We start from the raw sequence: 27,750 nt of genomic DNA on the forward strand, positions 1-27,750 counted from the left end.
GCATCTTCAGAGGGAGGTGGCATGGATGTAGGGTATATGTACTTGTGTGACCCTTGGTTGGGAGGAAGTGATTTACATGTTAATCTGTCTGTTGTTGAATGGCAAGGCCTCGGAGTGGGAGGATATGCCGGAGATTTGTCTATTTAATTAGCAATCCATTGTCTGTGGGGAAACCTCTGACCCGGAGTGGTGTTCATCTGCATGGAGCCCTGGTGGTGCAGTGGTTAAATGCCTGTACTGCAGCCACTCACTCACAAACCACAAGGTTGTGAGTTCTATATCAGCCAGGGGCTTCAGGCTGATTCAGCCTGGCATTCTTCCAAAGATCACTAAAATTAGTACCCAGCTTGTTGGGAGCAATTAGGTTACACTTTGTAAACTGCTTAGTACATCAGTAAGCAGTATAGAAATGTACTTGCTAACCTTGGTGTTCTTCAGGACTGGTAGCCAAACTTTTTTACTTTCACTGTCTCTTCTTTCCTGTTGAAGTTGTCCTGGTGTTTGTGGATTTCAATGGCCTCCCTGTGAATTCTGACCTGGTAGTTGCTGCCATGGTCCAGAATTTCAGTGTTTTCAAATAGCATTCTATGCCCAGTTTGGTTTATGATGTGTTCTGCTACTGCCGCTTTTTCTGCCTGGCTCAGTCTGCAGTGTCTCTCGTATTCTTTGATTTGTATTTGGATGTTGCTTTTAGTGGTTCCCATGTAGACGTGCCCACAGCTGTACTGTATGCTGTAAACTCCTATGGCAGTGAGAGGGTCTGTCCTGTCCTTCACTGAATGCAGCATTTATTGGTTTTTCTTGGTCAATCTGTAGTTCATTTGGATGTTGTCTTTCCTCATCAGTTTCCCTATTCTGTCTGTGACTCCTTGATGTATGGTAAAGATACCTTCCCTTTGGGTAGTTGCTTGTCTTCACTCCTATGGATTTTTCTGGGTCTGGTAGCCCTTCTGATGTCTGAGTTGGAATAACCATTAGCCTGTAGAGCCCAGTTTAGGTGCTTCAATTCATCTTCCAGGAAGTGGGTTTCACAGATCCTTTTTGATCCTTTTTATCATTTATTTGTCTGATTCCATCTGTCTATCTGTTCGTTATCCATATCACGTTTGTTGTTATGCAGGCCTCAGAAGAGAAGAGCTTTCATAACTATACCCTTCCTTTTAAACTAAGGAAGCATTTTATGTTGGTTCTTGGATAATTTCCTTAGGAAAAATACCAAGAAGAAGAAGAAGAAAATAGCATAAGTCCTAGCCAGCTAGCTCAAGTTTTGCTTCAGAACAAAATTATATTGAATAGCACTGTGGACAGCACAGCAGCTATGTAAACAGGAATATTGTAACTTGAATTGTGATCTAGAGTCCTTAGGCTACTGGGAGGTTTCTGTAAGACCATCCAGTCATGGTCTTGGAACCCCTTCCACTCTCATTGATGTAACACAGTGGGCCCTCGGTATCCACTGGGGGAGTGCTATCAGGACCCCCTATGGATACAAAATGGATGCTCAAGTCTAATTAAATACAATGGCATAGGTAAAGTGGTGTCCTTTATATATGTTGGCAAAGATCACGATTTGCTATTTTCAAAATATTTTCAAGCCATGGATGGATGAATCCGTGGATAACAAATCCATGGATATGGAGGGATAATTGTAATGGGGGGACTGAAAAGGAAAGCAAATTATATTTTACTTGAATCAATATAATAATAATTAATCATTTAGTATATAGTAATAATTAATCATTAATAAAATTGCTAATTTAGATGTGTAGAACTATGAATCTGGGCTGTCATTCTGGGAGGAAAAAGGCCGCCCCTGTTGATTTCCAGCAAATTCAGAAGAGTAGTAGTGCAAAAAGATAGCATTCCCAAGGCCTGGAAAGCATGCCGAATAAAAAGAGAGTTTCACTTAGCTGCTCTGCAGCGTTTACTTGATAAGAGAATAAGGACAATAAAATAAGTGAAAAATGAAGTATTTTTACACAATGCTAACACGAGAATATAATCTGTGTTTTTCTTTTTGTTGCTTAATTATATAAAATTTTATTGACTTATTATGAAAATGTGGAATAGTATGAGCTTTACATTGAAATGAAGTAAATGATTCACCTCCTCCCAGATATGTATAGGTGAATCATTTACTTCTCTAGGTGTTGAATATTATAATGCCTTTTTCTTTTTTTCTGATTAAATATATTTTGTTGCATTTCCTAGTGGGAGAACAGCTTTACAAATGAACAGAGATCTTTCCATCCAGCTTCCTCGACCTAACCAAACTGTTGAAAGAAGTCGTAGTAAGACTTATCCCAAAAGAACATCAAAACCACAACCAGTTGGTAAGCCATTTTAAAATCGAACAGTAACTGTTTATATGATAATATAAGAAAAATAAAATTTGACAATAATGCCTTCAGGGGCAAATAGCAGCCATGTTTGTGGCTCTTCTCAGTGAAAAGCTGGTGTAAATTCCTGCTCTGGATTGAAGTCCCTGGGGCTGTTTTTTCTCCAGAATCAAAGCAACTGCATTAAGTATGTTTATTTAAACACCCAACCTATGTCATTTAGCCCTAAGTTAACTGAAGCAAAGCCTTCTCTTTTGCAATTGATAAGGTGAGAATTAAGCTGATGTTGGGTGCTTTTGAAAAGCTCTTTTTTAAAATTAAGTGTCTAATTTAAATGCTAATAATTTCCATACATATTTATTTGAACAGCCATGTAGATAGTAGAGGAATACCCCTGTGAATTTTAAAAATATTGGGAGGGGAAATTTAGACGGAAAATCTTGACATGTTCTCCTCCTGGGATTTCTCAAAAAGCTCCTGCTGCAAATGCTAACAGAACTGAAGAGCTGGGTATTTGTATGGCCTGAGAATATTTTATGCTTTGTTTACTTTCTTTGATGTTTAACAGAAGTTAGTGTTTCCAAAAGTATCATTACGTCACCAAGTACTGTAGGTTTGGAAGTAGCCTAGGGAGAGATTGTTCTCCTCTTTCTCAGAAAATGTAATCAGTTCACATTGTGTAACTGTGTCAGGAAGACACACCTTTCCTTACAGATTGTTACACATTTACTAGTTTAAACAAGACAGCAGTTTCCTCTGGAAACACCTTGTTTTGTCATATGGCAATGTAACAATGTAACATTGTCATGCTCTGTGAATGTGTGTGTTCATTTAATTTTTACTGTTGCTTTGCCTCTGTTCTCTTCCACTTTCTGTCTTTTCTGTTGAAACATTTGAAAGTGCCGCTAAGAACAGCACTTTTAGTCTGTTCTTATTTATTTATTTTTATGTTGCATATAAAATGGAAGGGAGGTGGTTTAAAACTAGATGTTTTATACAGATAATTGGTGCAACTCATGAATTTCCAGCCCGTAATGTTGGTGCCTCACATACAGCGGACACTGATACCCTGAGGCACTTCTGTATTGGATTGGATTGAGGATTGTGGATCTGACAACGGCAGTAGCATTGTGAGGGCTACAACTTGCCTTTGTCCCTGGTGTTGAGCTGTTGATTTATTTCTCATTCAAAAGACAAGAGTAGGTTGGCACAATCTATGACCTACCAAGGCAAATGAAGCCTATTGGCCATGCATTATGACCCGATACATATTTGGCACAAGACTCAGGCGTACCATTAGGGAAAGTGAGGTACACACTTCCAGCAGTGGATGCTGAGAGGCAGGAATGTTAGCTATACACCATTCCTTCTGAGTGCTCAGGCCATTCCCCTTTGCTGAAGAACATAGCCGCGCGTGTTACAAGCCTGCTGTATTCAGAGCTACAATGTTCCATTGCTTGTGCTGAATTAAGAGTCAACTGCCAGGACAGTTTGCCTCTGTATGTGTAATGAAAAGCAGCAGTTTGTCTTTGCCCTCAGGCAGCAAAATACTTTAGGCCAGCCTTGCACCCTGATGACAGTGAAAACAAAATGATCAAGACTATGGTGGAGCTTGACTGATTCAAAGGCCCACTCGTGCCCTATAGAATTGTGCATGTGCACATTAGACTAGGTTGTCTTGTGTCTGCGACTTGACACTTACCTCAAAGTTAGATCACCACTGATGTAGTTTTTCCTATTGGCATAAAGTTGTGAAATGTAAAAGATTTTAATGTGTCAGCAATGGAATAAATCTAGGTCAGTTCCCTAAGAATGGACAACAGCGCTGGCCCTGTTGTGTGTAGTTGTCAGTAACAGCACAGTTTTCTATTGAGATAAACATCCTGCAGTTTTGTTAGATTTTAAACCAAAGATATACAATAATTCTGAAATAGTCAGAAGCACAAGTCCTAATCATTTCAGCTTTGTACTCCTCAGATGAATAAGTGGTTTCTGTACTATATATTACTATTGCTATAAAGACACTTTCTTTATGATACAATGTGTAATGAAGTACTAAAAGATAAATATAGCAAATTCATTGATAAAGCTAATTTAAAGTTCTCAGTATTGCAAATGTTACATGTAAAGATTATATGCTTAATACAGTGCGTCCTTTCCTTACGCAGGGCTTTTCTACTAATTGTTGTTTAGTTTCATTGGATGTCTTTCTGGTACCATGATGACTTCTGCAATCAGCATTCATATATAGTTAGTTGTGTGTGTGTGTGTGTTTTTTTAAAGTCATGCATAGATTTTGTAAGAAACACTGAGTTGCAGACAAGTTCTTAACAACTTTAGAAACAAAACCAGAACCATTAATGCAACTATACAAAGACTGGTATGCAAGGTTAAAAAGAACTATTATAATAATTAGTGCAAAGAAATAGAAGACAATGACAAACAAATGAAGAATACAGACCTCTTTCACAAAATCTGGGAAGTTAAAGGGAAGTCAAACCAAGGGTTGGGATGCTCTACAACAAGAAAAAGAACATGTTACAAGATCATGAAGAAATAAAAAACATGTTGGACACAATACACAGAAGATTTATATAAAAGAGATGAAAAAATGACATATGGAACGAAGAACCATATGAATATCAACCCCAAGTTCTAAAAATCAAGGTTGAAGCTACAATAAGAGAAATAGGAAAAAATAAACCCCAGGAAAAGTTCAAAGATATAGCCATGTTAGTCTGTAGAATCAGTATGTAGAGAGATCTTTTAGCACCATTGAGACTAACTGAAATAAAGAGGTTGGCAGCATGAGCTTTTATTAGACTTCAGTCTACTTCCTCAGATGCATCTGCGGAAGTAAACTGAAGTCTACAAAAGGTCATGCTGCCAATTTCTTTATTTCAGTTAGTCTCAAAAGTGCTAAAAGACCGCACGAAAAGGTGATATTCTGGTTGAATTGCTACAATCTATACAAACTGAATTAACTCTATTGCTAATTAATATATGTAAACAAATATGGAAAACAAAAGGATGGCCAGCTGACTGTAAACTATCAATATGCATCCCAGTCCCCGCAAAAATAGAGACACAAAAGACTGCAGCAACTATGGGACCATAGCATTAATCCCCCACATAAGCAAAATTATGATCAAAATTCTCCAAAAACGACTCCACATACAAGGAGAGAGAAATCACAAAGGTGCAAGAGGGAAAAGAAGAGGCAGTAGGGATTGCATTGGAAATACACTTGTCTCTCCCGATTCACAGGGGATCCATTCCAGATCCCCATGCAAGTTGGATATAATGCAGATATTCAAGCCCCATAGGTTATAATGGGGGTGCGCCTGTGCATGTGCATCCCAGGTGCACACCCCATTTTGTCCGTCCCCACTTGTCATCTGTGAAGGACCCATGGCTCTCTGTATCAGGGATACTTAGCTTTTCCAGAATCATGGGCCACTTGGAGAATCTGATGAAAATTAAGGGGCTCCTCCATTGACAAATGCACTTAAATACAAAAAATTGAAATAACTTCAATTTTCAAGAACAAATGTCTTGTAGAAAAAATGAAAAGCACAAAACTTGATGAAACCTCTACATTTATTTTAAACTGCAATAATAAGTACACTGCAACAATCTTTGATTATCTTTCTCAAGAACAAAATAAAATATTTCAGCTCACAAATCATTTTAAATAATTACAGCTTCCATTTAGGAAGTATTCCCAGATAAACCTTTTAGATTGTGTCATCAAAATATCTATTAATGTCTCATACTGTAAAAAACACATGCTGTTAGCTGAGAAGAAGAATAGATTTTTGCTTAGTCAGAAATATCACTAAGTTTCAAAAATGAAGATACATTTTAAAAGGATAGATTAAAAAAATGGAATGTAGAAATTTTTCAGGTTTATAATTAATTATATTCCATAGCACTATCTTGGCATTTTTCTTAAAATCAAAAATATAAATTGTCATTTGCATTTTTGTAAAGGTTAAAAAACTTTACTCTGTATAAAACTGTGTCTCCCAAAGATTGGTACTGCACCCCTCTGAGCCATGTGCCCGAGGTGACTGCTTAGTTGGTCTAATGATAGCATTGGCTCTGCAAATATGCTACCACATGACACAAAATTTGACTATGTGTGGAGGGACTTTTTTAAAGTTTTGCTGAAGAAATCCCAAATCTTAATGACTCAGAGTGATGCTTTACAATGACAAGCTCTTAGGAGATTCTCCCTTTTCACAGAATGTATGCTTATAATAGCAGCTCTGCTAATGTAGATTCCACTGTCTCATATTATGGTGGCATCAACTATTTCATGCAGCATCCCACAGTGCAGTAACTGCCTCCAAAATATAACCACATGCTGTTTTAAGGAGTAATTGACAGGATTATGCACATATCTTTATTCTGCATAGTGCCTACAATGAGATCTTCAAAGCCTTTTTATGTCGACTTCAAAATCTTTTTCCTATTCAGTGATCACTATGCTGACTCAGATTTCTAAACGGGTTGTTGTGTTCCTTCTCCACAACTTTTCTCTTTAGTCACTCCTCTACAGCGACAGTAGATGACTTTTCTTAGCTTCTTATGTAGTTTAATAAATTATTTTGCATAGAGTCAAAATAAGATTTTGATTTATAGATATTACTTCCTACTTAAAGAAGGTAGACTCTTGTCCTTTATTTGAGTATTGTGTCTATGAGAATTGTACCAGTGGAAAAGTTTATGATACATAAGAAAATTACATATTCCTACTTTGTACTGAAGCATTGTGCCTTAGTGAATGAGACTTGTGAAAAACCACTGAGAGATGCTCTCATTTTTGTTTTTTGTTTTTGAAAATTAGATGGTTAACTGGTTTAGATCAATGCATAACAAAATTGCAGTGCATCCATTTTCACAGACTGAAAGATGTGCTAAAATAAACGTCTACAGACATGATGTGCCCCAAAGTGGAAGAGAACTAACTACTGAAATGTACTAAAAATAACATTGTTTTTTCTGTTAGGATCACATTGTGCAAACCAGGTTGTTACACGCAGAGAAACTGGGGAAAATGAAGGAACTACCAAAATTATTGCTCCCTCACCAATAAAAAGGTAATGATAGAAGAGCTGGTACAAAATTACTTTTAACAACACTAGTAAGTCTAAAGGAGTTTAAATTAAAGCTGGAATTAAAGCTGGAAGGAACCAGAAATTTACTCTTGGCTGGTAGACTTCAGGGACTTAGAAGAATCTGTGTTTATCTATGGACTTACTGCCTGACCAAACAATTAGTTTCAGTCTGACTTCTACAAAATAGAAATTAGAGCAGTCTTCACAGCAGTCATGGAAAGAAGTGTGGGAGAAAAATTGTAGAACAGTTTACATTTTTGTGGGTTTTTTGGGCTATGTGGCTGTGTTCTGGAAGCATTTATTCGTGACGTTTTGCTAGTATCTGTGGCTTGGCATCTGATGCTGATGAAACGTCAGGAATAAACTCTTCCAGGACATGGCCACATAACCCAAAAATCTCACAAATAACTATGGATTCTGGCTGTGAAAGCCTTTGACTTCACAGTTTACATTTTAATGGTACAATTATACATAGTAATCAATTAGCTGTAACTCACTTTCATGAATATGGCAGCTTCATAATTTCACATAGAAATAATTCTTGGGACAGTGTGCACTGAGGAAAGCCATTTGTGGTTTTCAGTATGATATATATTATACAGTATAACTTTATATTATGAATAATAGAAGAGTGTATGTGTCTTTTGCATCTTGGTAGGATTCTGTCTGTTTCCTCAGAGAATGTCTGCTCTTGAAGGAGGGTGGAAAGAAGTCTTTGTATCACTCTGTGCTATATGTGTGTGCTCTTGGGGCTGTATAACAGTTGCTGCTCCCTAAATACTTTCTTTATTCCTGCTGCTGCTCAGCACAGCAAAAAAGGTCATTGCCCAGATGTCATTGCTCAGAAGTAAGTTTGACATCTGTATAATAAAAGATGATCCTCAAAAGAAAAAGAATTAAAAAACAAAACATATCCTTATTTTTGTATCCTTGATTTTTGTCTGGCATGTTTGATCTACACTATACCATATCTGTCAAATAATCTCCCAAAGGGGATATTTAAATTAGCTAAATGGATGGAAGGAAAACAGATCCAAATGCAAGTCCACTGAAAAAAGAAGATAACTGAAGTGGAAATGGAGGAGAGAATGTATGTGTTTGTTTTAAAATGTTCTTGGAAACATTTTAAAGTGAATAGGAGAATTAGCTGACCATTACAATTTTTTTTTTGCCCATTTGCTTTGTAATATCTCATATAAAGAACACAAAGTTACTGAATTGTGGATCTAGAACAGGATTGTGATATAAGACTGGTTCTGAGACCTGGTTCTTTTCTGTGTTCCCCATTATACAATCTCTCTTTCACAAATGGATTCTTGCAAGTGTTTTCTTGGGGAAGGAAGGGGAATTTAATTACTAGTCATACCAGGATGCGGTTCCTAAGGCAAGAGGATCAAGTCATCACAGAGAAAAGTAATATGTTTTGAGACAATGAGCTTTGCAGCATGATAGCATATACACAGAGAAGAACAAAGTGGCATATATCAGCCAGACAAACATGTAAGGTTCAAAAGCAAGAGCTATCTATCCAGAGAATGAAGAGAGTCAGAGGTCACTCTGCCAGGCTTTCTTATGCAGCAATAGATGTTCAGATGAAAAAGCAAGCTTTACAGAAGGAGTGGGTAGCTGCAAAGAGACAGGTTTCAGTTTCCCTCCAGACCTCCCCTCACAGACCACATCCCTCCAGCAAGACTGAATTTTCCTCTGTAATCCCTTTCAAAATGGCTACTGGAATTGACATTGCATCACTTCCTGTTACTTTTTTGGAAGGTATTACAAAGGAAAATAGCGTTAGTTATTTGTGAGTTTTTTTGGACTATGGAGGCATGTTCTAGAAGAGTTTATTCCTGATTTTTCGCCAGCAGCTGTGGTTGGCATTAGGAATAAACCCCTCTAGAACATGGCCTCATAACCCCAAAAAACCACAAAAAGTATGAATGCTGGCCGTGAAAGCCTTCAACTTCACATTGAAAATAATGTTATTTGAGGGCATAGGTGGTTTCAGGATGTTGTGTGGATGGGGTAGGGGTGTTTTTGAATGCTTTCATGTGTTTGGGGGATTTTCTGTGTGGTTGTCAGCAAAAAATAGTTTGAAAATTGTACTTAAAATATTTTTAAAAAACAAATTGGAGGCTGAGGGGCTCAAAATTGGGGTCCAGGACCACATGCCCATAGGTCACACTCTGCCCACCCCTGCTTTATAGAGCCTGATACAGCCCCATTGGGTTCAGTTCAAGACAGACTGAGATTTTTTTGCCTGAGATGGAGCAGTCTATCCCACACTGTGATGCATACAACCCAAGGCCAGTCAAGCTGTTTTGGCACCTGAGGCAGGAAATCTTCAAAATTCCTCCTCTCTGCCCTCTTTGCTCCTTCCCCCAACAAAAAAAAGGAGAGAACATGATAATATTTTTTAAAATGATGTTTAAACTCATCTGCCTCAGGCATGCACTTTGCTCTACCTAATAGGAAAGCTGGCTTTACTAACAGGTACTGAAACAGTTTATGGGCTTGTAGTACTGCTTAAGTGGTGTCTTTGTGTAACTGCAGTTCATTCATTAGACATTTTCTGGAGCTTTCGCTGCAAATAATGTTTGTTGAAGCCACCTAGATCCTTTGGCCGAGAAGCTCTATCTGTTCCTTTCAGTTCTGGAAACACTTTTACATGATACTGCATTGCCTATCAGCCCTCACCAGCTATTACCATTATGAGGAATGATGGGACAGGTTGTGTAACAACATCTGAAAGTGCCACAGTTGGCTCATTCCTGCTTTGAACATTGATTTCCAGCTAACATTTCTGACCCTGATCATCAAAGGTTATTAATTTCTACAAAGATAACAAGTCATGTATCAATATGCAGTAAAATTAAAGAAATGAAGCTGCCTGTGAAATTCATATCCCACTCCTCCTTCAGATAAGCTGAAGCATTTTATCCCCGTTTTTGAGCATTCTGGAGATAATCCAAGTATTTGGAGAGCTGCTCTGACAGTGCACTAGCACTGTGCAATGTGTATCAGGCTGTCAGCCGCAAAAGACAAGCAGCTTAGGATTCTAATGCATACAAATCACCATCCTGGCTTAGTTCACTCTCTGTTTTAAAGCCTGATTGGATATGGACATGCAGAAGCATGCACACACATGGGCACAAGAGAATTTCCTTTAATGTTAATGGCATACCCATGTGCGAAAATGAGTCCATGGACAGACTTATTGCCAAAATCAGTTTAGCATTAAGATGACATAATCACTCGGTACTGCATCTCAAAAAGTAGATTTATATCCACAAAAGCCCATGCTAAAATAAAAACCAGTTAGTCTTAAAGGTGTCACATTCCTTCCCCCTTCCCCTTCCCCTTCCCCCCCCTTTTTATACTGCAAGAGACTAACACAGCTATTTCTTTGAAAACTGCTATGATAGGAGTTGTAATTCATCTTCTGTTCCTGAAGTGTTTTTACACATTTATGCCATTTTACACATTTATGTGAACTTTCTATTAAGTATGAATGATTAAGACATTACTAGTATAGGTTTGAGATTTAAAAGTAGTTTAGAAGTCAGGCAAGCACATTGCCTGCCCGAGGTGGGATCTGTCACAGATAGCTTCATTCTGTATGTCCATTCCTTCTTAAGTTATTTATACTTGGGCAACCACTATAGTGGTGTTACCCAACCTAATGCTTTTGAAATGTGTTAGATTGTGAGTGTGTTCCTGCAAGTCACCTGTTGACCTGTGGCAGATTGTAAGCCTGAGGGCAGGGAACAGTCTAATTAAAAATAATAATTGTAAGCCACTCTGATAGCCTTTAGGGCTGAAGGGTGGGGTATAAATACCATAAATAAATAAATATAAATAGTCTCATGAATCCCATATGGTTTTCTTAGGCAAGGAATACTCAGAGGTTGTTTTGCCCATTCCTTCTTCTGAAATATAGCCTAATGCACCTGGTATTCATTGGCACCCTCTCATCCAAGTACTAACCACAGCTGATGCATCTTAGCTTGCAAGATGAGACAGGATCTGGTGTTTTTAAGGTGGCACTCCCATAATTCCCAACCACAGCATGGGCTGTGCTGTCTGCAAATAATGAGAAGTGAAATCCAGTACATATGAAGGGCATGTTAGGGGATGCTTGACTACCCTTTCAGGGTTGTATATTAATATTCAGGTTTGTAATATTAACCTTTGCTCTATCATCTCCTTTCCACTGAGTCATTTATTATTGGTGACTCCTGTTATAGACACAGTGGAATAAGCAAGCATGTAGGAGTCCCTGGACAGACACAAAAACAAAACGATCCCAATGAAGTCTAATTGCTCTCCTGATGAGGAAAGTTTAACAACCAGGCCTGATAAGGAGGAACTAAAGGGTTGTCTGAATGGCTGGAGAATATTGCCAGTACTTGTGAGGATAAGGCAGCTGTATCAGCTTTCTCTTTGCTGTTCACTGCCAGGGACAATGGAAATATATCAGGAGGCTGAGTTTTTAGGTTTGGCTGCTCCTGGTAGTGGGCCAAATCAAATGATATCTATACAGCCCATTGCATGGAGGCACCATTTTCAGATATCTGTATGGGGACAAAATAATACCATAAAAAGCTAGGCCAAAACCACATGATGTTTCCCTGGAGGAAGAAATCTGATAATCAGTAACATAACTGTGAACATGTCTTGATGTGTATGTGTATGTTATGTCACCATGTGGATGTATGAAAATATTGGAATGGAGCATGAACACTGTCTCATGAACAGGGGGTCCAGAGGGAAGCACACTTTTGTTTCTGTATATAAGATGGACAAGATAGGTTGTAGAGGGTAGATACTGATGATTTCTTTCCCAGTTTAAAGTAATTGCAAAGAACATATACCCTAAGCAAATTGTATAGAAAGAATGTGTAGAGAGCAGGGTGTAAAAACATCTAGATGTTTAATTGCCTTTTTAAAAAACCTATCTTTTTATTTTCCCATGTTTATCAGTTTTAAAAAGTCAAGAAATGAAAGTAGTCCAGAAACCCAAAGAAGCAAAAACAGTGCACCATGGGAAGAAAACTGCCCACAGAGGTATTCAGCAATGTGTTGCTTTGAAAACATGATATGGTGCAATAAGCAAGTGATCTGTCTCTTCCCTCCCCATGAATTCTCTTGTGTTTCCAAATATGGAGTGTGTATGTGTGTGTAGGGCAAAGTGTGCCTCTTCCTCTATACCCTTCACCAACTTTGTGTGCAACAATATGGAGTGCATCATAAATAATGGGATTTATTTCCAAGAAAACCAACAGATCTCCCAATTTTGTCCTGAAGGATGCAGTTAATATCACTGAAGATATTACGTCATTAACAGCTCTCTCTCTCTCTCTGCCCTCCTCTCTCTATATATTCTGTTTATATAGGAGAAAGAGCACAAATGTCAACACACAACACACACACACGTCTGGTGTTTTCTGTGGGTGATGGGGACAGTTCAGATCTACTCCTCTGCTTTTCCCCCACAACTGGTAGTTCTTTATTTTAGTGAATGCTTCAAATGAACTCTTAATATACTGATATGCATATTATATATTGGTGTAGAACAAACCTTTTTGTTTATTAAAATTCAATTTATAAACTATTATACAGTTTTAATTTTTTTAATATTTAGTGATTATATATTTTTAAAATAAAGAGACAAACTAGAGCACATGTATTAAATACTTGAGCCTAGAAAATGACTCCTTTCAAAATATTAGTTCATGTTCTCACTTGTTTTTCCCCATATTGAACTGTGAATGGTTGCTAGCATTAATGCTGAAATGAAAAATATCTGCATGAGCAAAGGATGTGTACAAATTAATGACTTTAATCCTATGCGTAACTAAAATTCTAATATCCTAAGATGCTGCATTTTCTACTTTGGTGTAGCGTGCAGGAGCTTGTTTTCACTAATGCTGTGAGGAAAACATATATTTGAAAACAACAGCACAGGGATTCTTGATGACATAAGTCTCCTGTTCAAGGGCTATTGATTTTATATTCTGCTCTGTGAATTCTTATAGCAGTTGTATCAATGGAAATATTTTTAATGTCATATAATTATTCTTTCTGAAGATTTGTGTGTGATTGCTCTTTGCCTAAAAAAGTTTTTGTATCCCAAAAGCAATTGTGTTTTCAGTCTCAGATAGACCATATTTTATCACCTTATAAATTATATACCTCTCCACATAAAAAAAATCACTTTTACTGTTAACTAAATAACAGGGTTGTTTTTTATTTTAAATGACTTACCAACATGAGATGTGAAATTATGTTTCACTAGTTTACTCTTACTTTTATTTGACCCTAGTGGACTATATAATTCTCCTAGTGATCGCAACAGATCACCCAAATTTCCTTATTCACGACGAAGACATCCTTCAGGTGGAAGTGAAAATGAACCTGGGCAGCCACTTAGAAGAAGGTAAGAAATTGGATGCTCATAATAATAGAACAGCAACAATATGTTTCAGTGTTGTCTACTTGCTTTCCAGTTCAGGGTTCTTGCCAGCCAGCTGATCATTTACTCTTTCTTACGTTTTTGAGTTTTTTCCCAACTGATGCTCAACATTTTGTGGCTACACAAGGGTCATTGGACTATCTTTGGTTTTCTTTTTTCCTCCTGCAAGATGTTTTGTCCTTCTGCAGACCCCAGTGTTTTCTTAAGCATGTTAATTACTTCCTTCTTGTGGCTTCATTGGTTGTGGCACTTAACAACTTGTGTTCATTATTAGAGGGAGCCATAAAGAAAAGTGTGTTTAAAGTGCTTGCCTATCTGTAAAAGGATATTAGGATCAGGATAACATAAGAGTAGGACTGAAATTGATTGATCTACTGTATACTAAAACTTTACCATTGTTTTCTGATTTGTCTGTATTGATTAGATATGTTCAGCTTTTTGCCAAAATTATTTTGGCCTTTTCTTTTTTAGATCACGATCCCGTTGTAATACCAGCAGTGGTAGTGAATCGGAAAACTCTAACAGAGAACATCGGAAGAAAAGACACAGGTGATTAAAAAAATCCTGCAAGTACTAAAAAGAGAGTGCCTAGCTTAATTTACAGCCTACAATATTTAAGCAGAAATATGTTCATGTAGTTTATACCTGAATTATTATTTGGATTATAATAGTTAACAGGTTTTTTCCTTTATAATGTTTGTAAACATTTGATTTCTCTTTCCTGCCTTGCACAAGATTTTTTTCTTATTTTTGCTGCTACACTTGTTATGTGCCTTTGAGTCAGATTCAGACTATCTTAGGTTCTCTTGGCAAAATTCAGTCAGAGGTTGCTTGTCATTGCTTTCCTCTGAGGCTGAGAAAATATGATCACCCAGTAGGTTTCCATGTCCAAGTGGGGATTCAAACCCTGGTCTCCTGGAGTCTTAGTCCACCATTCAAATCACTGTGCCATGTTGGTTCCTTATGCTAAAGACAAATATTTCATAGTCAAGCATTTAACAATAGGGAAGAAAAACTTAAGCTTTTGTGTCTTGGCTTTCATTTTACAAAAATCCATTGCGAAAGACTTGAATCTGTTGGACATAAAACTGCAGCATGCTCCAGCTCCAGTGATAAGTTGAATAGTTTGAATGGGATCATGTGTGGTCATGCATGCTTGCCTGAGTGCATGCAGGAATGTCTAACAGGTAATTCAGATCAATTTAGTATTTGACTGTTACTTTATTCCCAATTGCTCCCATTTGCCCTGGATTATTAGGAAGACTGCCAATGATGGCAGATAATGCATCTGATAAACTGTTCCTAATACTACTTAGGAAATTTATTCTACTAAAGCTGTGACTGATGGATGTATGGGTTGGAAAAATAATTTTACCCCGATCAAACTGGTTAGAGACCTTTGGGGAACTTTTATGTTAGTCCTCAGTGCTGCTTCTTTGAGTAATGTCTCTGTTTGCTCTGTAAATACCATTCCACTTATTTCACACTGTGGTCTGGATTGTGTAGGGTGATTTGTGGCAAACCTTTGGGTATGCAGATGGTGCCATTTGGCTGGTAGAAAATAGATTATTTTATCATATCCTTCAAACAATATGAATCAATTATCCTGTTGATCTGTTATCACAGGAAAGAGTGTTTGGCATTTCAAAACATCATAATAGAAATGAGCTGGTCCTGAAGCTAGTAAATAACAAACTAGTATTAAGAGCATGCAATTTCTCTGCAATGTATCAAATAGATATATGGAATTATGGAATAAAACTCTTGTATCCAATGTTAGAAATCCTATTCCTATAATAAATTTATAGGTATTTGGGATTTTTTTAAAAAAATTACTTACTAAGATTGATATGGCAGTATGCTATATTTAGAACTATATCTAGAGCTATAAATAGTTTTACAGGTTTGTTAACCAGTGATTTAAATCCAGCCTCATTCATGATGGTCTTCCTTGGTGACCCTTATTTACACATTGAATCTAACTGTTCATGCAGTATATGTTTGAACCCTCAGTACTTGCTTTTTCAGACTTCTTAAAAGAGACAAATGGTCCTGTATTGCTGTTACTTCATTAAGGCTTTGACTTATTAATATGGGATGGTTCTATATTATCTTTCACTATAACAAAATTTTCTCTGAAAACACTTTGCCCTTGTACTGCAGTGAAATTAATAAGTTGTTAAATGTGAGACCTTGGATGTCAGTGCTGGATAGGATGGTGGACAAGATTTAGTCTGACAGACCTTTTTTGTTGTTGTTCCCATCTAACCTCCCCAAATCTGCACCAAAGCCTAGTCTGCAGAAACAGGTTTGGAGGGTGTACAGAAGACTGTGGAGAGAAGGAGGAACCATCACATGCTTGGACACAAGCAGTTTCTTTCATTAGACTCACACAGTTGGATGCTGATGAATATCAGGCTAGGTGTCACAATAATCTCATGTTATATATACAGTGGACCCTTGTTATACACTGGGGTTTGGTTCCAAGATCCCCCGTGGATAACAAAATCCGTGGATACTCAAGTCCCATTAAATTTAATGACATAGCAAAATGGTGTTCCTCATAAAAATGGAAAAGCAAGGTTTGATATTTGAAATTTATATTTTTTTTGAACATTTTCAAAATGTGGATGCTTGAATCCGTGTATAAAAAATCTGTGTATAAGAAGGGCTGACTGTACAAACATTAAAAAAAATCTGTGCTTAAATATCTTCTACTGAAATCAGTGGGATGTAGGTACATAAACTCAAATGAATTATTCTTCCAAATGCTTTTCTCTCTATCTTCTAGCTTTTATTAGCATGTGGGAAAAGCGAGTAATATTTTAGAAGTGTTACACGGAAGTGAAATGTAATGTGCTTTCTCACAATGATGTCAATTTGTTAAAAATGTGATCCTTCAGGTGTTCACTCTTAGCATGTTAATCTTTCCACAGATTACGGCAGGAGAATGACATGGTTGATTCAGGTCCTCAGTGGGAAGCAGTTTTGAGAAGGCAAAAGGAGAAAAATCAATCAGATCCCAATCACCGGCGATCAAAACATAGATCTAGATCGTATGTTAATTCTGCTATTTTTTAAAAAAAATCTATAATTATGACTTCTAAAAATGATACTCTGACAATTCTTAGTTTAAGCAGAAAATTATATCTTCTGTTATACAGGTTGAGTCTCCCTTATTTAGTATTCAGAAATCTGAATATTTAGAATCGTCTACATGGATGTCTGAGATGGTGACACCCTTGCTTTCTGATGGTTCAGTGTACACAAAATTTGTTTCACACACAAAATTATTCAAAAAATCTTGTGTATAAAACTACAGTGGGCCCTTGTTATCTTCTGGGTTTGGTTCCGGGACTCCCCATGGTTACCAAAATCTGTGGATGCTCAAGTCCTGCTAAATACAGTGGCATAGGAAAATAGTGTTCCTTATATGAAATGGCGAAATCTATTTGGAATTTATACTTTTAAAAAATAGTTTCAAGCCATGAATGCTTGAATCTGCCAGTAAATAATCTATGGATACAGAGGGCTGACTTCAGGCTTTGTTTATAAGGCATATACGAAATATTAATTATTTTCATGTTTAGAGTTGGGTCTCATCTCCAAGATATCTCATTTTGTATAAGCCAATATCCAAAATCCGTAAAACGCCCAAATCCAACAGTGTTAAAACATTGTCAGATGCATAAGTCCGATGCAGATTTGAGCAGAATGCATGCAGTCCTTTCATGCGATCTGTTGCAGATCACATGAAAGATACCTAGACCTTCCTGCTTTCTCACCTCCCTGCCAGCCTTGTTCTCCCCTGCTTGCTACTAGTGCAATTTTTCTGAGGAACAAAACATAGGTCTTTTTTCCTAGCATTCCCATAAGCCTGACTATGGTGGGCTGGCAGGAGTGCAGTTTTGAAGCTGAAGATGGTGTGCAAGAAGTGTCATCTCTGCATATTACTTTCTGGAAAAGACTTGGAAAAGTTTTTTTAAACTATAGTTACCAGTATCCTTCAGGCAGCATGCTGGCTGGAGATTCTGGGAGTTATAGTAAAAATACATTAATTTTTCAAAGCTCTGTTTTTTATCAGTGCAATCACATTCTTCCAAATCCATCAAACAGCTGTCTCCCACAAGCAGTTGGAACTTAATATATTGAGCTTCCTGCTACCTACTGAAGAAAATATACCTGCCTAAATAAACTGCAAAGTCCACACTTGCTGTTATCTAAAACAATGAGCTGGTATTATTTTCCAGGGAATCTACTCTTTCCTTCCATTTTCAAGCTTCCGTTATTCAATGAAATAAAAAAGGCAATGAATTTTTAAAACTGACTTATGTTCAATCTGGAGACAGATCTAGTGTATTTTCCCTGATGTTCATGTTTGCCTTATGTAATCTAAATATATTAAAATTGTTTCATCTTTTGAGAATTTTAGATACTTGTTGGTTGGAACAAAGCTAATAGGAAAGCAGCATGTGGAAAAATATGATGAATGGTTCCAAAGTTACAGATGGAAGGACAGAACTGAGGGCTTGTTGACATCTAGTTCAGCAAGACCTCAGAGTGCCACTTCCTAAGCCTAGATATATCTTTAAATACTTCATTCCCTATCTGCTATCTTATGCTCAGGATTTAAACCAAAAATGGCTTTATGTAAATTGGCCTTTTCTACGATGAAGTAATTGCAGGAGGAAATGTGAAAAGCAATTGCATAATCTAGAACTAATTTTGTAGACCCGTTAAATCAAAGGAGTGATATAAGTGTTGATTTATTCTCTAGTTAGGATTATAGTTTAGTGAGAAGGCTGTATTTGAATTTTGAAATTAATACACGTCCCGCTACATTCTTAGCCTCGATACCCATGTTCCAATGCATACTTATCTTTTGAGAATTTTAATATGCATATATGCATACCATAGAATTTCCAGCTGTCATCTTATTTGAAGTTCTGAATACAAAGAATGAGCATAAGCTAGAGAGTGTCATAGGCTGCATCCACACTGCAGAAATAGTACAGTTTGTCACCATTTTAACTACTGTGACTCAATGCTGTGGAATTCTGGGAACCGTAGTTTGCTGTGACATCAGAGCTCTATGACAGAGAAGGCAAAATGTCTCACAAAACTACAGTTCCCAGAATTCCAAGGCATTGAGCCATGGCAGTTAAAGTGGTGTCAAATTGCATTACTTTTGCAGTGTGGATGCAGCCATACATTTGTATTTGAGGACTACAGTGCTTTTAGATAATCAAAAGCAAATGCAGTTTAGCCATTCTGATAAGTGTAGAGTAAAACTGTTCTTCCTCTGAGGAAATTGAAGCAAAGCATAATGCCAACTTAAAATAATTCTGTTTAGTAAATGTGCAACCTAAATGAGGCTCCCCCTTGTGGACAATCTGAATATTATAAATTAGGTTTGGACAGACAGATAATTGGCTTTCCCATCAAATCACCCTTCCTCCTATTTCTTATTTTCCTCATCTTCCTCTGCCTAGACTTCTTTTCATCACAACTTGCCTGATGATCTGGAGAATGCTATCTTACTGACTTTTCTTTTTCTTAGAAATTAATATAAGTAGAAAGAGTGTCTCCAGTTGATTTATTGATGGAAAAGACCACAGTCCTTTTCAGGGGTTCTAGATATGGTTAATATTAACATAACAAGAAGGGGTGCATGGTAGCCTCCCCCCCCTTTTCCCTCTCCTCACTTGGAGAGCAGCAATGTGAAGAAGGAGCCTCTGCTACATTTAGAGGGACCCCACAGAATCTGGAAGCTTTATTTACAATGGTTCTTGAGTGTATGGAATGTCTCCACTCATTGCTATGTATTTTAATCTATGTTTTACACTTTCTCGAGCTTTAGGGAGAGGTGGGTAAGATGATGATGGTGATGATAATAACAATAGGCTCTCCTCTTCAAATGATTGCTCTCTGCACATCATGATGAAGGTGGTACACCTCTTGTGTTCAGTCTAATTATATAATGAAGCTCTGAATAGGGCTTATATATGAAATAATGTTAAAAAAAAAGTGTTATAGCAATTCCCAGGTAGAGAGAGGTCCTTCCTGTCCCTTGCTTTTTTTTTTTTAAAAAGCCAAACATGACATGAGACCTTCTGCATGTAAAACTGTTTCACCAGTACATGTGTAGACAATCATACAGCCAGTTTTAAAATTTTAAAACTTTAAATAGAATCTGTTGAAGTTGGGGGCATCCATACATAGGAAAATAATTGTGGAGCAATGGCTTTAACCAGAGTAGCATATGTTGGCTTTATTCCAGAGAACAATATGTCATGTACAGAATTGCACAAATTATTCAGAGCAGTAGAACTACATCCTTCTTGAGAGTTTTGCTGGGTATACAGCTTGGGTGGTTTGCTACATCAGATCTATATATGTAAACCTTTACTATGTGTTGGTAGAGTGACTAAACTAAATATAACGGCTGGCATCCTGTTTGGGAGTTATGAGATCGTAAACTGGACTTACAATTTTGTGACTACTGCGTACTCACATTTGTGATTGTTAATGACTGAATGTAACCCTCAGAACTTACCATCTCAGCCTGAGAGTGCCCCCAGTGAAGGGCTTCCAAGGTACTGTGGTTTGGGTGCAGGAAAATGATACCTGGGCTTCAGGACCCCAAGGGTTATCACCAGCTTCCTGTTTTCAATGGTTCCTGTGACTGGAAGAGCACTCCTAACATTATTTCCCAGCATCTTGATCTGCACTCCCTTGGAAACCCTTTGATTAGGACATGGCTAGGCTGAAAAGGTAGGTTTGGGGAGATGATGACATTGTGAGATTTAACTACAGTAGAGTTCTCATCTTATGATGCAGAATCTTATTTGTAATTAACATGCTCAATATATAGTATCCTCTTGAGAAACTGTATTTCTCAAACAATGACAGATACTTTTAGATTGATTTTTAAAACAAACAAATTATCTTTGCTAGTGCTTGAATTCAACTGCCAGTTTAATAAAAAGTGTAAAACTGTAGAGAGGCCATCCAGTCTTAAAAGCGCCATATTTATTCTGAGGGTTTTGTGACAGTTCAAGTAATCTTGTGTTGCTGTGGTAGGTTTAAGCACAAGGGACTGGGAATGCCCCACTGCTCCTTTGTCAGTTTTTGTGCAGCTTATCTGGTCTGTACAGAATGAAGGGGTAAAGCGGTGATACAAGAATGCTGATGGATGCTTTTAAGACCAGGAGGTTGGACTGGGATTACATCCTAATGCAAAGCAGAAACTATTGCTCAAACTCCTGTCACTCACACCTTTTGATAGAATGGCTCAAGCTATTAGGATCTGTACAGTAGCTACAGTCTATTTTTCAGTGCACTTTTAAGAACAGGCAAAATTTAATGTTAGGCAGAACCAAACCTTTCTAAACCTTAAAGGATGGATTTCTTTGCTCTTATCCTTGCTGTCAAATATCGGTTTGTGCCTCTTCATAAAGTAGGCGGGACTCATAGCACATATCATGGTGTATAAATCATCTCTCCTTGCCCCCCCCCCCCCCGACACACACACACACATAGACATTTGGGTTTTTACTATACCTCTATCAGTGAATCCAAGCACAGTTTTTTGCAATATGTTTTAGTATTAGAAATGCCAAACAGCATACTTTTGCCTGCCTATCTATCATCTATCTATCTATCTATCTATCTATCTATCTATCTATCTATCCATCCATCCATCCATCCATCCATATCCATGTCCACAGATAGATAGTTGGGTTACATAGAATCAGTGTAGTGTAGTGTAGTGTTATTGACTAGAACTTAGAAGACTTTGGTTCTGTTTCCCACTGAGATATAAAACCCCTCATGGGCTGGTCACACTCATTCTCTGCTTGACAAACCTTATAGAATTGTTACATCAATGTCTTTTTGAGTGTCATCTCTTCTCATGATGTGGCCAAAACATGACAGCCTCAGTTTCATCATTTGGCTTCCAGGGTGATTTCGGGTTTGATCTGTTCTAGAACCCATTTGTTTGTCTTTTTGGCTGTCTATGGTATCTTTAGCACTCTTCTCCAGCACCACAACTTTTTTTTCACTGTCCAACGCTCACATCCATACGTGGTGATGGGGAAATACTATGGCTTGGACTATTCTGACTTTAGTGCTCAGTTGTACCTGTCTTTCTTGACTCTTTAGGATCTTACCTACTCGTAGTTCTTTCATAGCTGCCCTTCTCATCCCTAGTCGTTGTCTTATTTCTTGGCCGCAGTCTCCATTTTGATCAGTGTTTGATCCTAGGTACATGAACTCTTTTGCTATTTTGATTTCCTCATTGTCTGGGTTGAATGTATGTATTTCTTCTGTGGTCATTTTTTTTTAATGTTCAGCATTAAGCCTGCTTTTGCACTGTCATTTTTGACCTTCTTGAGTAACTTCCAAGTCTGTGGTGTTTTCTGCTAGTAATATGATATCGCTTGCATATCTGAGACTGTTGATGTTCTTTCATCCTATTTTCACTCTTTCTTCTTCTGAGTATAAACCTGCTATTCTTACATGTTTTTTGCATACAAGTTGAACAAGTATGGTGACAGAATGCATCCTTTCCTGACCCCTTTGCCAATTGGGAACCAATTTGTTTCTCTGAATTCCGTTCTAACTGTGGCCTCTTGTCCTGAGTACAGATTTCTCATGAGAGCTATCAGATGTAGTGACACTCCCATAACCTTTAGAACCAAACATAGCTTTTTGTGATCTATACAGTCAAATACACTATGAATCTTAGTTCGGTTTTTCAAAAAGGACTAGTCTGTCCTCATTTAGCATATAGCACAGATATGTGAGGATACGAAAGCTAGCTAAGCACTGACCTCAGGGTTTGCCTTGCTATGGTAGATGGGACATCAGCATTATCAAAGCCATTCATGCAGGTCTTACTTGAAAAGCATGAATTGCTTTCATGTCCCCTGGTGCCTGGTTATTATAGATTCAGAAAGGGATGCCAGTCCCTTGGGGTAAGAGCAGAGTTCTCAGCTGTTGTTTTGAGTGAATGGGGCTTAATGAAAGAAGAAAACAGCTTAGCATTAAGGGCTGAAAGATACTATTAAATCTTCCCCCTCCCTCCACTGTTAACTAATGCATGAGCTTTCTGCCTTAGGGCAGCAAAGGCACTCAGGAGGAAAAAGGAACAAGCAAAGAGAAAGAGGTGAGGAGCAAGAGAGAGAAAAGTGAAAGACACAATAACACAAACCATCATAAATCAATGGCCTTGACAGGTTTGGGATGAAATATGAATCATGAGTCTTGCATGTCATGTAATCTTTCTGTGATTTTAGTGTCAATAATGTCTATGGAGGGGGTGTGTGGCATTCTTTTTTTAAAAGTTCGCTTTATTGGTGACTAAATGTGAACTATAGTTGCACGTCAAATCTCCTTTCCTTTAGAACTAACGAACACACAAAGCAATATTCATTTTCCAGTGACCAGCAGTAGGAAGAGAATAGTTGAATTGGTATGTTTTCATCAAAAGCTTAAAACAGATTTGTTTTGTATTTTCTATGTGTACTTTTGCAGAAGACTGTTGGAAAACAAACTGTGATTCCACTCAGAACTTAGTCCAAGATGACATTTACATGTCATGAAAATTGGAAACTGTGCTTTTGTGCAAATGTTTACCAGTTAAATCAGTATTTGTGGTTGACAGAATTACAGTATACTGTGTTTACCTGGGATATTCACATGACAAGGATATCCATTTTTGTTTGCATGTTGTAAGCCACTTTGATTGACAAAAGTGGACTAGAGATGAAAATTTTATTTTATTTTTTAATAGGAGAAGTCCAGATGTGCAAGCAAAGGAAGAATTATGGAGACACATCCAGTAAGTATTTCTATAGAGAGGAGCAGCTATTTTTGAATAAATAATATAGCAGTGTTTTTAATGCATATGGTTGTGTAACATCTTTTATCTCTAATCTTTCTCCAGAAAAGAACTTGTGGATCCATCTGGCCTATCTGAGGAACAATTAAGAGAGATTCCATATACCAAAGTAGAGTAAGTTTTTTTCCCCATTTTGACGATATTTCTGTTCCTAGAAAGTTAAATTTGTAAGGAGTTGTGCATTGGATACAGAACTTTTAAAATCTCTGCTATGCGCCTTATCCAGACATTTGCTATGCTGTTCGCATCAAATCTCACTCCCTTCTACTGTGATTTCTGTCAGTTCTGTATTTAAACATGTAGTTGAAGAGTGGACAACTGCTGGAGTTTAGCAGGCCGAATTGTCCCCCCAGAGGCTTTGGAGGGCTGCATCCCCATTCATATACTTCTTGCCCCCTGCCCAAATTGCCCCCAAGCTCTCTCAGGGTGTCTCTGTGAGGGCATTTTTGCTCCTTCTGGGCTGTTCTAGGCTCAGGAGAGGATTTTTGTTTTTATAACAGGAAAAGACCTAGGATGTACATGGTCTATGGGCCATATTTTACCCACCCCTCATCCTATTATCTTCCTTCTGGGTGGCCAAAACTATATTATTCATTGTGGTCTTTTGGCTTTAATATTGTCCTTATTAAATAATGTATTTCAGAGAGAGATATCAATGAATATTTTTACTAACATCTCCTTTGGCTCAGTGGCATTAATGTCAGTTTTCTCAACATCATGTTGAATGATGCTGAAAACCTAGAGATTTGGAGGAAACACAGTGAAGCCACATTTTCTCATAAACTCTTTAAAATCCTCTCTTACTCTGATTGTTTAAAGTGTCTGGTTGACACACACTTGACCCTGCTTCCTCAGCACATTTCCAGCTGTTGCCAAAGCACACAGTTGATGCTCCTCTCAGATCAAGCTTCCGTTTCGTTCCAATAATTGGCCACTTGGGAATTCCATGTAGTGATATGAGCAAGTGCTTCTGACAGAAGTGAAATCACATGGTGCATCACAATGTGATTCTGCCACATCACTGAGTAGGGAGAAACAAAGAATTGTAACACTGGATTTAAAACACAAACATTGATAATCTTTTCTTGGATGGAATTCACACACCCCTATTTGTGTTAGTCAGGTCAAGAAATTAATTTTGTTACAAGATTCACCATCTTGTCTCTTCCCTGCCTCCAAATGTTTTGAAACACTCAGGAACAAATGCTAGATGGAAGCAAAGGCAATGGAATGATCGTATCCTAAGCCCTACCACACTTCCAGCTGCAGGGTGGATGAAAGTAACAATTCTCTCCCATATTCTCTTCCTATCTCTTCGGGTTATTTTGGTTTTCCCTTTGCTTGTAATGGGGCAAAACCTATGTCTGCTCCATGGCTGGCTACCCTTTCCTCAACTCTGGGGGCAAATTTGGGAAAGGGAGAGAGATAAATTTGAGTCTTCTCCCACAGGATACACCCCCCCCCCCTTTGTATTTCTCAGTGTCAGGAGCAAAGACTGCAAAGGTTTTCCTGGGGCAGTTGGCAGGGTCAGGTCTGTCTTTCCAAGGTAGGACCTTTTTCTCATTCCGTTCTCAGGGAAGAGATGCAAAACAATCTGATTTTGAAGGCAAATTTGATTATGTTGTTGGTAATTTTGCCTACCCATTTTCTTGACTATTTTTAAATGCTTAATCAACTTTTGAATTACTACAAAGCTAGAAATTTGGTGATTGAAATATATATTTTATTGAAAGTGGCAGAATTCCTGCTGGTGGAACAATGGCCTCAGTTTGCCCCCCCTTTCCATCACACCACTCATTAAAGTGTGGATGTTACCCTAAAAATGGGATTGCTGGCTTTTGGCTTTTTTATCTTTTTGGATAAGCAATCCCAGAGAAAGTAATCTGTGCCTGGAAATTTTCTTTCCCCTTTAGGACTCAAGGTGACCCTGTTCGCATTAGACACTCCCATTCCCCTCGAAGCTATCGCCAGTATCGCCGGTCCCAGTGTTCTGATGGAGAAAGATCTGTTCTGTCAGAAGTGAAGTATGTTCAATATTTAAGTGATGGCTGATCTCTTGGCAAAGAGTTCTATCCTGCTAGCAGGTTATATACAACCACTGTTTAACAAGATGCTCACACAGATGTTGTTAGACACCTCACACCCATTATGTTTGAATATGGCTATGGTGGCTGGCTTTGGTGGGAGCTGGAATCCATCAACATCTGAAGGGTCACAGGTTCTCTAGGCTGTCTTAAGATATTTGGTGCGCTCTGAGTCCTAGGGAAAATCTGAGGAAGGAGAGACATGATTTGCACTTTAGCTTATTACTAAACTTTTCAATTTACTTAGCAATGACTGGAGAGACTTTACACCATTACTGACAGGATCCATGACCTCCTTGTATTTTCAGAAGCAGAAATCTGCAAGTCATGCTATTCTATTAAAGCAAAGGCCAGTACTGTATATGAAAACAGTTGCCCTCTGCCTCTTCATTAAAAATTTGTGAAATTCCTTGGAGAAAAAGAGGTCATTGCCTCACTTAAATCATTATGGGAAGCAATGTGGATTTAGAACTTACAACATTAAGTCTTGCAGAGGTGCCAAGCAGCTCTTAGGTACATTTCAAAGTTATGAGTTATGTTGTTCACATTATTCAGTTAATGGTTGAGATTCAATCATTAGATTCTATCTAGGCTATCTATCCACTGGTGAATGGACATTTCTATAAAAATAGATTCCATCTTCCGTATGGAGCCAATTGGTGAGGGAGGTGGGGAGAAATTCAGAAGATTATGCATACATTAGATGTAGCCTTTTCTAACAAAAAGTAGAATTCATCTTTGTATTTCAGTTGTGATGTATTGGCACTTCTCAGTTTAAAAGCCTATGACTAGTGAGTCTTATCTTAGATAAAAGCTTCAATACTTCAAACCTGTATATTCATCATTTTGTTTTTCAGCTCAAAAACAGACCTTGTACCTCCGCTACCTGTAACCCGTTCCTCAGATGCTCAGTGCCCCATGACCACAGTCGTTCAGCAGGTTGGTAGTTGTTTTGCTTCTATAGTTGCTATCCACAACAGATGTTTTAAAAAGAAATTTCAAAATAAATTCATTTTGAGTATTGTTTATTGGTTTCCATCATATTTTGCAACACTTGGGCTTTTTCTCATCATAGTTAGACAACAGATTGTTAATATAAAGGCTGTAAACCTAAATTATTTCCATTAGCAAGAAATGGTTTTACACTAGTTGTCACATTATGTACTTCAAACACAGCAGTGAAGCTTCATACCTTGTGAACACAGTATAGGGACAGGATTAACCATTTCCTTACCACAAAATGTGGTTGAAATCTCCACTTATTATTTTAACCTCAGAAGCACCATAGGGAGCTTCTGCTGCTACAAAGTGGGGAGAGGCAACTGTTGCAGGGATGAAAATAGTTAACACTGTACCTTGAAATGTGCAGTCTTCTAGCATTTTAAATGAGGTACTTAGCATCATATCTAGTTCAACTCTCTAAGGGATTTACTGTTGAATAAATACACATAGGATCAGACTCTCATTATACAATGAATTAATTAAACCTTTGTATTTCCTTTTATGGTTATCATGGAAGGAGGTGTCTATCTCTTTCATGCAGTAACCCTCCTTGTAAAAATTCATCTTCCTCCTGGGCCTGCCTGACATAGCTATTTAGTGGCATATGAGTGGAAGACAGCTAGTGTCTTAACGACATTCGAACATCTTCTGATATCTTCATCTTTGTATATCCAGTTGTAGGAACCTAATAGACCACTAGACCACTCTTCGGCTACCCCCGCCCCTCTAAATGACTGTGTGTTGCACCAGGGCACAGGAAGAAAGTGAATTCTTCATGAAGGGAGAGGGGGATGGGGAAGAGATTTATCTGGTAGAAGTTAAC

The 27,750-nt window shown here is 37.8% G+C and overlaps 1 protein-coding gene across 4 annotated transcripts in view; it reads left to right on the top strand.

Moving 5' to 3' along the window:
* Positions 1-27,750, top strand: part of EPB41L4A (erythrocyte membrane protein band 4.1 like 4A) — a 121,958-nt gene that overhangs the window by 92,455 nt on the left and 1,753 nt on the right. For 2 of the 4 annotated variants that reach the window (XM_089492281.1, XM_089492277.1), the window contains exons 13-23: positions 2,212-2,333; positions 7,354-7,444; positions 12,443-12,526; positions 13,785-13,898; positions 14,406-14,483; positions 16,871-16,990; positions 23,734-23,781; positions 23,887-23,955; positions 25,322-25,387; positions 25,755-25,865; positions 26,783-26,864. In XM_089492281.1, coding sequence (XP_089348407.1) covers positions 2,212-2,333; positions 7,354-7,444; positions 12,443-12,526; positions 13,785-13,898; positions 14,406-14,483; positions 16,871-16,990; positions 23,734-23,781; positions 23,887-23,955; positions 25,322-25,387; positions 25,755-25,865; positions 26,783-26,864 — 985 coding nt within the window. Of the gene's footprint in view, positions 1-2,211; positions 2,334-7,353; positions 7,445-12,442; positions 12,527-13,784; positions 13,899-14,405; positions 14,484-16,870; positions 16,991-23,344; positions 23,413-23,733; positions 23,782-23,886; positions 23,956-25,321; positions 25,388-25,754; positions 25,866-26,782; positions 26,865-27,750 lie in introns of those variants that run through there. The other 2 variants (XM_089492287.1, XR_016277429.1) reach the window with 2 other exon arrangements.

This window comes from Sceloporus occidentalis, unplaced genomic scaffold (assembly GCF_023333645.1).
Source record: "Sceloporus occidentalis isolate IW3139 unplaced genomic scaffold, rSceOcc1.0.p SCAF_1, whole genome shotgun sequence".
Lineage (NCBI taxonomy): Eukaryota > Metazoa > Chordata > Lepidosauria > Squamata > Phrynosomatidae > Sceloporus > Sceloporus occidentalis.